Source organism: Eulemur rufifrons, chromosome 7 (assembly GCF_041146395.1).
Source record: "Eulemur rufifrons isolate Redbay chromosome 7, OSU_ERuf_1, whole genome shotgun sequence".
In the NCBI taxonomy this organism is placed as follows: domain Eukaryota; kingdom Metazoa; phylum Chordata; class Mammalia; order Primates; family Lemuridae; genus Eulemur; species Eulemur rufifrons.
In genome coordinates, this window is record NC_090989.1 from 79,789,332 (window position 1) to 79,801,621 (window position 12,290).

Here is a 12,290-nt window from a genome sequence, read left to right on the forward strand (position 1 = left end):
GGCTAGAATTGTACGTGGGACTATATGTACCTGATTTCATTTCCAAGCCTCAGTATTTTGTGAGGAATATAATGTTCCCACTGTACAATTAATCTAAGTATGTGCCTAAACTGTTGACACAGTTTTGCCACCTTAACGGTAGCTTGTTTATGCCAGCGATGAAGAAGCCTGGAGAGTGAGTGGCGATGAAATCGTGAAAGGCATTTTCCACAGCTTGTCGAGAATTGAATATATTTTCTTGCAAGAAGTAGTCCAAAGCCTGGAAGAAGTGATAGGCAGTTGGTGCAAGGTCTGGGGAATACGGTGGATAACAGAGAGTTTCTAAGTCTAGCTGCTGCAGTTTGAACAGCGTTGTTTGTGCGACATGTGGCTGAGCATTGTTTTGTCTTGCAAGAGGATTGGCCTGTCTCTATGGACCAGTGTCGGCTGCTTAATCGTAAGCATCCTCATCATTTTGTCTAACTGGTTGCAGTAGACATCTGCTGTAATTTATTGACCAGGTTTCATGAAGCTGTAATGGATCACCATTACAGTGGATCACCAAACAGAAACCATTAACTTTTTTTGATGAATGTTTGGTTTTGGACTATGTTTTGGCACTTCATCTTTATCCAACCATTGGGCCGAATGCTTGCAATTGTCAAAAAGAATTCATTTTCATCACATATAACAATACAGTATAGAAATGATTCACCTTTATGTCATGACAGCAAAGAAAGGCAACCTTCAAGACAATTTCTCCTCTGATGCTCATTTAATTCATGCAGAACCCATCTATCCAGCTTCTTTACCTTGCTGATTTGTTTCAAATGGTCCAATATTGTTGGAATAGTCAAGTCAAACCTTGCTGCTAATTCATGTGTTGGTTGGGATGGATTCCCTTCTACTATAGCTTTTAGCTCATCATTACTCACCTTGGTCTCAGTTCACCCACATGGCTCATTTTCAAGATTAAAATCACCAGAATGGAACTTGTCAAGCCACTGATATACTGTGGGTTCATCAGCCACATCCTTCCCAACACTTGGTTGATATTTTGAGCTGTCTGTGCCACATTGGTTCCATTATGGAAGTCATGTTTGAAAATAACGTGAATTTTTGTCTTATCCATGGTTTCATAAAAATTGCTCTAAAAAAATCTGAAAGATAATCACAAGTCAAAACATGCATTTGGAAGAATAAAATAAAACAATAAAAATAAAACAAGAAATGTCAAATTGAAATGTCAGAAATATCAACTTTCAGACTTAAGGAAATTGGACATTTCATACTTAGTAACTTAATATTTCCAGTCATTTATAATATGAAGCAGAATGATGTATCTACAGTAAATGGAAGATAATATGTTGGATGGCAGAAGAGAGATCTGTTTCTTACAAGAATATTGGGGGTGGCTTTAAAGGAGGTGACATTTGAATTCAACTTTAAAGAATAAATACAACTTTGAAAGGTAGGCAAGACAGGGGAAGGGCATTCTAGAATGGAAAAGGGTCTAAAGTCTCAGAAGTCTGAAGGGGCACAGGCTGTTCTGGGAATGGTTCAAAAACACTGGGCAAGTAGACCACAGACAGGTTCCTGAGGGCTTTGATTGAGGATTGTCAACAGGTAGAGGAGGGCGTCCGTATATTAGAAAGCTAACTCTGGTAGACAGTGAAGAGTAGGTTAGATGAAGCGAGGCAGGCTGACTCTCCTGGAAATACTTGCCATTTTAAAAAAAGACTGTCCAATGATGCAAACAAACCTTTAAGTGGCTTTTGCAAGCAATGAAAATGAAAAGTTGGAAAAACTATGCTAGAAAGCGGCAGTGAGATGGAGCAAATATAGCAGGCCAGCCAGCTAGCAATGCTCTCCCAGGATAGATTCTCTATATGGTTTTGGCATTTCAAAAGTTCTTCCTATTCTCCATGTCAGAATCCACTGAGTCTCAAAAAAAAAAAAAGGGTTCCCCCTTACCCCCAGCAGTTTCAACAACGGAGAGGGGAAGACAAAGCCACCCACTCCCGAGGCTGCTGTTTTGCAATCTGAGACTGCGTCTCATAGACCACCCTGGACCAAGGCTGCAGGTAAACACCCTTTCCTTTTTTCCCACTATCCTCCCCTATACCTCATTTTTTTTTTTTTAATTTCATCTTATTGTTATGGGGGATACAGAATTGCAGGTTACATACATTGCCCATGTACCGCCTTTCCCCCCAAGTCAGAGCTCCAGGCGTGTCTGTTCCCCAGATAGTGCAAGTTGCACCCATCATGTAGGTATATATCCCTCCCTTCCCCACCCCCCCTTCCTGAGTCAGTACCTTCAAGCGTTACCATTCCCCAAACGGTGCGCAATGCACTCATTGTGTAGGCATACCCCCCATCCCCTCCCCCACCCCCCACCTCAGTCTGATATCCGATTGGTGTCGTTCCCAGATGCCTACACCTCATTTGATAGAGAAAATTCTGATAATTATCCACTAATTCTTACTTATCTCTTCATTTTATTTCTCATTTTCATAATTAATTGACATGATTAATTTATAATGCCAGAAAATGCATAACCTTTAACACTTCATGATCACTCTTTATACATTAAATGAAGAGTGTGGTACAGGCCCTTAATATCTGTCTTACCTTTTCTCTTTCAGAATTAGGTCTTATAACTCGTCTTTGTAAGAAATGTGGTAATATAGTAAATAACACTTTTACCTTAAATTACCAGATACCATGTCTTTAAAAGAGTTGGAACTGAAATTGCTTTCTATACATTCCTAAAATCATAAAACAAAATCATTCAACTTTAGGGAAAAACTAATTTGATTTCATTCAAAGGTTGCTATTTGCCCTTTAGGGGAGAAAAAATAATTTTAGTAATTGATTGAAAATTAGCTATTGGTACTTTTCAAAATACAAGTTTAAAAAAGATTTATATATTCAGAGAAATGAAATTTTTTTTTTTTTTTTTTTTTTTTACAAATTCCTTCAGGCTAAGAACTTAACCTGTTATTTAAATTTTGAAAACACACATTTCTTTGAAATACAGGGGAAACAGAACAATTAGATTATATAAGTTTGTTGAGAAGACATAAGAAGTCAACATTCAAGATGCTATTGGAGAACCTGTATGTTAGTTGATGTCACATTGAAACCAGAGAGAGGCTGGGGTGGAGATGGGGGCATGTAAGGGGAGTGAGGTGGGGCCTAGAGCAGTTCCCTGCCTTCATTACCACCCTTTTTCCTCAAGATAAAATGACCATAAAAGGAGAGGGGCTGTCATAGGAGGCATAGTTTATGAGTTGCATCCCTTTCACAGTATTGTTAGGTGAGAAACCTCCTCCTCCTTAGGTACAGCCGAAGGGTAACCCTAAGTCAGCGTGACTTATAGGAAACAGGATATGCTTTCACATGAAACTATTGTTGTTCTGCTTTTAAAAAGTATCGTTTTATAATTCAGTGGAGCTTATAAGGAATCTCTAACCAAGAAATACAGCAGCAATTGCTAATTGGTCTGTGGTCAATTTTTTTGCTCCACTATTTGAATAAAAGACCAGATAAGCAAGATTTTGCTTGAATATGCCCTCTTCCTCCTAGGCTGTTCAGGAAGTGTAATTTAAAATTTTCCCAAAAGTACTTTAGCTACAGATCAGCTTTCATCTCAAAATCGGAAACAATAGCATCTATCTTGGTATTATATATTATAAGCAGAGGAACACTTCATAGCGAAATTATACATCTCCCTCATTTTAAATAGGAGAAAATGGATGCATAGGATTATTGAGTGACTTGCTAATATCTCACAGCCAGTGGGAAATATGGGTCCATATTATACATGAGTAGGTACCTATCGCCCAGTACTTACTTACGGTCAGGCAGTATACTTTATGGATCTTAAAGAGCCAACCATACATAAGTGCCATTTATTGAGACTTTCTTTGTGCTAAGCATTTTAATACATTATCTCATCACCACATTAATCCTCTGATGGAGAAATAATTCTCTCTATGTTATAGACGAGAGAACTAAGGTGCAGAAATCTTGCCCAAAACTACTTTTAAATAAAAAGCAAGCCAGGAACTCCCATTGAGGGCTATCTCTCATAACCAAGTTTGTGTTCTTTTTATTCCATAAGAGGTTTTGAAATTACAGGTCATAGTGGTGATGTTAAACTCAGTTTGGTGAATTCACTAGCACTTTAAAACAAATAAAAAGAACAGAATGAAAAGAGTATGTCATGTCAGTTACAACATAAATTTTAAACAGTTATTTAAGAGAGAGAGAGAGAGAGAGAGAGAGTGTGTGTGTGTGTGTTATGATGTACTTCTTATGGATTATGGTCAGACTTTGAAAACCACTACGCTAGAACACAACTAATCTGTGTAAACCTTAATAAAACATTGGTATACAGTAGAACTACCTTGCTGCAGGCTCTTATTAAAGTAGTCCCCAGATCTGCTGTGGATCCTTCCCATTACGTCCTCAATGGAACAGGTGTTGTACTGTGTTAGACGTGATTGGCAGATGAGTCTCCCTCTACCCCCACACAAGCTGTCTGACATGTGGCCGCAGGAACATGGATTGACACAACCCAGTCCGTGCCAAGGCTTTCTGCAAGCTCATGCATGATAATGTCTATGAATTAGAGAGACATCATTATTCAGTGTAAAAGATGACACAGTCCATACCCACACCACGACTCATTGTTATTTTTCCATCACTAGGGTATTATGAAATAAGAGGCTCTATAATCCACTCCACAAACAATAGATTAGTAGAGTTGGAAAAAGTACAATTCATTTTACAATCAGGAGTAAGTTTTACAGTAAGAGGAAGTTTTGTTATAATAGCGTTTACTCTTTTTTTTTTTTTTTTAAAGAGACAGGGTCTCGCTCTGTCGCCCAGGCTGGAGTGCAGGGATTCTCAGTGTAACCTGGAACTCCCAGGCTCAAGTGATTCTCCAGCCTCAGCCTTCCAATTAGCTAGGACTACGGTGCATGCCACCATGCCTGGCTAATTTTTTTTTTTAATTTTTTGTAGAGATGAGGTCTCACTGTGTTGCCAAGGCTGGTCTTAAACTCCTGGCCTTAAAGTGATCCTCCCCCTACCTTGTCCTCCCAAAGTGCTGGGATTGAAGGCTTGAGCCACTGCACCCAGCCAATAGTAGTTACTCTTTGTGAAGGCACTCAATGACATACATGATAGGGATCCAAAGATGAACAAGAATGGAGTTCAAAGTCTAGTGGGTATTTCAGGCCTAGTAATGTCACAGATGAGAAACTAGAAAAGGATACAGTGTAACATTAACTGCTATATTAATTAGTTCAACTTTATATAGAAAATGTGAAGAAAGCACTTTGGTACTGTGGTAAAAATAACTAGATGGGTTTGAATTTGAATCCTGGGACTGGTATTTACTTCTGTATATTGATTCATGAAAAATATTTTCTAGTCCTTGATCAGATATATGTATAATAGAGAGAACTAAAGTTTAGATTCTTATTGGAATGACATCCTATGTAAAAAGAAAAGAATATATTATATATCAACTTGGAATAGAAGATTGCTGTTTTATTTTACAGCTGAATTGGCAAAACTAGTATCTCAGATACTTTTTTATTTGTTAGCTTGCTTTCTGGATATGATACCAGATTTGGGAAAATAGGTACAAAAAAGATTAAAGATCCACCGTTTTCTTTTGTCCACTGAAAGTTTTTAAATTGCTGTCTCTGTGATCAGCATTGTCGGTAATAAAACCACCTTACCTTGACTACTTTCTGTTGGCCCAGGGAGAGGACTCTAGTTGTATTGTCAACAACTAGCTGCGCAGGCTGTCCTCACCTATTTTGCAAGGAGACTTCCCATCTATCCCTTAGTGTGGGGAAAGCTCATTCTTCAACTTTCAGTTCTAATTTACAAGAGATCTTTAAGTTTACTCATTAAATTGCCCTTAACAATACTTTTGCAAGAGGTCCTTTTCCCAGTCTATACTCCTTTTCTGAGGATGTAAAATAACTCATTTAAACAGAACCATTACCTGATTTATAAAGCTTAGATGATGTTTCCATAGTATATGATTAAAAATATTGATTTTGAAAAGGATAAACAAATTGTGGTACATCTGTATGATATAAAATAGTCAATAAAAAGTTATTGACTATGGATAGAGGCAACACCCAGGATGGAGATGTATGACAAAAGCATTTTGCTACGTGAAAGAACTGGATTCAGAAGGCTACATGCTCTGCTCTATCATCCATTTATATTACATTCTGGAAAAGGCAAAAAAAAGCATATGGACAGAAATCAGAGCTGTGATTTCCAGCTGCTGGAGGTGGAGGGAGTGAGTGACTGCAAAGGAATAGGGAATTCGGGGCTGGTGAAAAGGTTCTGTATTTTTATTGTAGTAGTTTCACAATATTAATTTATCCAAATGCAATAAACTGTACACATAAAAAGGTTAATTTTTTGGTATGTAACTTATACCTTAATAAAACTGACTAAAAACAAAAGATTTTTTAAAAAATTGAAATGGAAGTACTTTTTCAGAACTGACATTATTTACCATCTAATCTCCATTCGCTCACTAATTTGTATTTTGATCCTGGGTAAATTATTTACTATGACCCTCATGGACTAAAGTTTGCCATAAATAAATAGGAAAATAAAGAATTACTCCATAGAAACTGAACTTCTAAGTCTAAGTCTTATATTTTTTTGTTATACAATAAAAACATTATAATAAAAAGTTTTACCTTAAAGGATTAGCTCCATAGGGCTTGTTATTTGGTTTTTTAATTTTAGAGATAGGTCTTGTACCACAACACACACACACAGCACCTAGCGGACCCAATGCTGAGGAGGCAGTGAGTAGACAGGACTTGTTATCTCGTCTGTGAGAGCCCACACTGGGCCTACCTAATCTCTGCCTCCAGCTCTTGCTGGTCTTGGGCAAGCCACAACTTCTCTAGACCTTGATTTCTCACCAAAAAAAAAAAAAAAAAAAAAAATGGAAATGATGAATCCAGGGATCTCTTTCTTGTCCTTCCTGGCTCAAACTCCAAATCTTTTTTATGACTCATTAGGGGAAAGAGGAGCACAATGTAAATAGCCCTTGGTAATTAAGGAAAAAGATGCCTACGTTTGAGAATGAGTTTTTGACATGCCTAAAGGAAATTTAAAGGGTTTATGTAACAGATTTATATAACAACCCTGTTGTTATAAAACTGGGTTTTTATAACAGATCCGGAGTGGCTGGGAAAACCCAAGGAAGAGCTGGATGGGAACTGGATGTGTTGGTCATCTAGAAAAACAAAACCAAAACCAAACGCAGAAACTGGGGGAAAGAAAAATGCAGATAAGAAGGCCCCCAAAATATCAAATCTTACCAAAATTTCTTTTACTTCAGAATGAAGAAATCCTTGAAAGCAGGCAGGATGGGGAGAACTCTGGGCTAGAGCAGCTGGCTGGCCGCGGAGACCTTTCCTCCAGCAGGTAAGACTGCAGATCCATGGGGGCCGGAAGAGGTAGCCTCTGTTTTAAGTGTCAGCACTTAGCTTTCCCACATAAAAATGACAATATTTATTCTATACACTTCATTTATGTACCTGAACAAAATTCATGAATCTCACAAAAGCAAACAAGCAAAAGAGCTGAAAACGACAATTTATAAACCAAACTTCTAAGGATACAGTGTTTTAAAAAATGGACTATCAAGAGACTATTAAATGTAAACAAATGTTGATATTGAATAAATTATTGGTTTAAACACATTATTATTGGGATTCCCAAAAAATTTTATACAAATTTAGTGCTGTTTTTGGTCTGTAAGGTGTTTGTGTGCATCTAAATACTATGCAGTTCAGAAAACCTAAATTAAGGAAGTAAAGACCAATAGCATTGGGCAAGTTTTTTTTTTTTAAATTATACTCAGAATCTCCATCATTATCCCTATTGTAGTGCTAGTCACATGATTTATACCCACACCATTTGACTTGTGAGCTGTCTTTATCTGGGGATCTCTCACAATGCTTCTCTCTTAGTGGGCTTCTAAAAATGCCTGTAGAATGAATGAACAAACATTTTTAGGAACTTGCCTCTTGATTAAAGACAATATTTGATTGATTAGACTACTTTATATTCTGTCACTTTAAGGTGTACTCAAGGAAACATATGTGCACTCTTACTGATTGAAATGTGTACTTGAGTGATAGTGAATGGCCCAGTTCAGCATAATGGAATGTATTAATAAGAGTGCTTAGTGGGGTAATCTCTGAAAAGCACCACTTGGTAATGATGTGTTCTGTTGTTTTCCTTAAGTGAGAGTTTATCTTTTGAAACTTTTCCTATTACTAAAATCCATACCTACTTTTATAATTTTAAGAGTCTTAGTTAAATGTGTCCTTTAAGTTAGATGAATTATTGTGTTAATTTAAAATGATCATTAAATCATAACTCTAATGAGAAACACAAAGGAAACAAGTTACAGCACTTGACTAATGAAACAAAAATATCTTTATGTTCTTGTGAAAGAACTTTGAGAAAAGGCAAAATTACCCACTGAATTAATCAAGAGATAGAAACTATACAACTACTATTTTTGTTCTACCCCAGCTTTGAATACAGACCTTAAGATGACCAATCTTTGCTGCAACAGTTTATTCTTTATTTCCTTATTTCCTCTTTATTTTATAGATTTGAGTTTTGCTACATAACTAGTACAAGGTTGTTGGGGCTAGAGCTGATAGCTATAATATGCTTGGCATATACAAAGCATTCAGATTTTGTTGACTAAATTATAAACTTTTAAGTAGTATAGGTAAAATGTTATGCCAGATAGTGTCCATTAAGGGTTCCAGTTAAACTCTTTTCATATTTGAATGGCTTGCCAGAATAACATTATCTTATTATATTTGGAAAAAATAATGATTTCAAGTGCTATGTGATAGGACTGTGCTGAGCCCCTCCCTTCAGAATTTACATGATAAGTAGTTAAAAAAAAACACTGGGAAAATTAGTACGCAGTAAATAATATATGGCATTAAGTGTAATTTGGGAAGGAGAAGATGCTTAAGGAAGGAGTGAAGGTAGGGTCGGATTTCCAAGATTTCAACAGGTACAGGAGAAACAGTGTCCCTGGCAAGGGAAACAACTTAAGCAAGGTACGGTCATGGATGAAATTTGTGATAAATAGTAGCAGTGGGGGAAAAAAATCAAGCTATAGGAATGAAGGAGGAAAAGAAGATTACACAGAGCCTTGAATACCAGGTAGAAAAATTTAAATTTGATGCTAGAGGCAATAAGGAGCCTTTGAGGTCTGGAGCAAAGAAATATTATAATGAAAGCTGTGATTAAGGATTGTCTCACTGCAGAATGCAGAAGTGACTGGAAGGAAAACTGCGTCAGGGAGACATCTAATCTTCCTCTCACTATTACAGCAGGATGAAAAATCCTACATATCAAGAGTTCTTTGGTTCCATTCTCATTGCAGCTGTGGCATCCAATTAAAGTCCTCAAATATAGGTCAAGTTAATTAATCCTTCCAAGTAATCATCATTTTAGTCCCAACTATAAACACCCCAACCATGCCTTGTGAGTAAGAGCTCTAATACAACCAAATAATTCAGATGCTTCCAAGTTTTAAAAAATATATAGATTGACTCATGCTATTTAATATATACTATGCCAAGAATTGAGTGGGAATTAGGTGAAAAGTAGATGAGAACATACTAAGTGCAAATATACCAAAGCACCAAATACTCCAAAGTAGGCACAAGGGCATTCGTGACATTAAGAGACTAGGGCTAAATTTGAATCTATGTTGGATAGCTCACAATATCAAATAAAAGGAGAATATAACCTTTCAAATGGTATCTTAAAGCTCTATGACTACAGGTTATTTCATCTCTTTTTGAACAAATTAGAGTCATGCATTGCTTAATGACGGGAATACATTGTGAGAAATGTGTTGTTAGGCAATTTTGTCATTGTGTGAATGACATCACAGAGTATACTTACACAAGCCTAGATGGTGTAGCCTGTATGCTCCTAGGCTATAAACCTGTACAGCTGTTATTGCACTGAGTACTGTAGGTAATCCTAACACAATGGTAAGGATTTGTGTATCTAAACATCTCTAAATATACAAATGGTACAATAAAAACACAGAATAAAAGATAAAAAAGGATACGTCTGTATAGGGCAACTCCATTATAATCTTACAGGACCACTGTTGTATATATGGTTCATCGCTGACCAAAGCATCATTTGGCGCATGACTAGGAAAGAACATCCCCCCCATCTAGACATTCCAGCATAAGCATTTAACAAACAGAAGCATCTCAGGTGACTCCATTATACAGAGGATGTGATTAGCCTCTATCCTGGGCAGAGCAGCAAGCCTGAACAGGTATAGGACTAAGACTATGTTGTATATCAAACAGAACAAGCCTATTATATAAACAAATGGTGTTCACACAGGAGTTTAAATACACATTTACTGACAATTTTTAAGTTGTTTATTGCAAATCATAATTTTTTTAAACTCACTAATTATTTTGCCATACAAGAGCAAAATTCAAATAATACAAATATTTAACATTTTGATATAAAATTAATAATATGGAAAAAAAGATGCAAACCAACCGAAAGGTAAAAAATTTTAATAACACTGTTTATAATCATCTTCTACTCAAGTGACCATCCAGGGTGATTGTTTATTTTCCCTTTGTTGGTATTTTAAAAAAGATAGCCCTGCATTAGAGCACCAAAAAGTTTTTTCCTTCTTTTTTAAAAGGTTGGAACCCTTTTATTTATAAATACTATTCTTAGTACTTTAAGTCTGATGAAGGAATCATCTGGCAACTTCCTTCTTATAAAAAAAGGAAGTGCCTTCATATTTCCTTTAAATTTAAACCTGTTCCATTCTATTCTAAGCAAAAATGAAAAGAAGAACACAGTTCAAGAGAGCTCTTTCAGCAAATAAATAGTTGTTTCACAAAAGTATTGCTGTAAACAAGATCCCTTTGATGGCCAGTGACACTGATGGTTTCAACCAATGGTAAATTTAAACAGTTCCAAGTATAGATACACAGAGTATATATGGCCAAAAGGCAAAAGGTTATTAAAGAATCAACTAATAAAAATTAATTATAAGCCTGCTTTGTCAAAATGTGCTTTTGTTCTCACAGTTTTTAAAATTGATTAGAAAATTTAAACCGTGATGCTCTAAAACCTTGAGCCTACTATGGAAGTAATTACAGCCTAGAATATTTGACACTGTAGTTCTGACATTAAAGATACTAAATTAAGCAATGTAAACAAGCTTCAAATTTCAGAATAGAAAAAAAATTAACAAAAAATTTCTGTAAACATTTTCAAAAAGCTACCTGCTAAAAATTATAAATATTGTAATCCAGTTGTGTCTACTGAGAAATCTTTTTTAGTTTTGTTTTTCATGTTTCAGACATCATCTTATTAAATGAGACATGTTATTTTCCCTAACAGGTACCTCTATAGAGCAGCTAAGGTTTTATAATCCTTTCAACTACTTTTGCTGAAGTCATTATTTTGGCCCTCATATAGTCTCCCTAGCAATGGATATCACCTAATTCTGTAGTGACGGGAGGTAGTTTACGTGACAGCCACATTTTTATCCTGCTTTGTAAAACAAATGTCACTTTATTAGATCTCAGCCACATCCCTTTGATTACAAGGAACATGTAGCTTTACTAATGCTTTAAAGCTCTTTCTGGCAACTTTCCCATCACTTTTACTCTGCTTTCAAGTTTGAAATACATAAAAGATAAAGATCACTTCTGACAGTTACTTGATGAAAAAATAGATTATTTTAGATATTATAGCTTTGATGTTTGCTACTCTCAATTTAAAACTGAACTTGGAGCAACCTACTATAGTTTAAGAGACCTTCTTGGGGAGGGGTGGGCTAATTTTAGTAATCAGTACAATGATGTGGACACTAAAATTTTATAAATTATGGAGAAAAGAGGCTTTTAATGTTCTATCTTTCCTTTTAAAGTCCCCATTATTATATTACTCTATGTAAACTACGTTCAAATAAGAACCTTAAGTACAGACCAATATTGAATATTTAAAAACCAGTTGAAAATTTCATTAAATTAAAATCAGCTTATTTGAAGTAACAGTGATTTCTCCCTAGAGAAGGACCCTATGGGCAACAAACTATCCATGTTTTGTGTCATTTTCTTAAATTTAAAAGAAAATTAAAAAAATATATAAAGTACCAGTTAGGACAGAGCTATTGACTTTTCTCAAGGTTCACATTAAACTTTGAAAAA

The 12,290-nt window shown here is 35.9% G+C and overlaps 1 protein-coding gene across 1 annotated transcript in view; it reads left to right on the forward strand.

Annotated features, from left to right (window-relative positions):
• The window catches only part of MCF2L2 (MCF.2 cell line derived transforming sequence-like 2), a 207,438-nt gene that overhangs the window by 126,281 nt on the left and 68,867 nt on the right, over positions 1 to 12,290 (forward strand). The window contains exon 15 of the mRNA XM_069471995.1: positions 7,382 to 7,467. Within this exon, the coding sequence (XP_069328096.1) occupies positions 7,382 to 7,467 (86 nt within the window). The remainder of the gene's footprint in view (positions 1 to 7,381; positions 7,468 to 12,290) is intronic.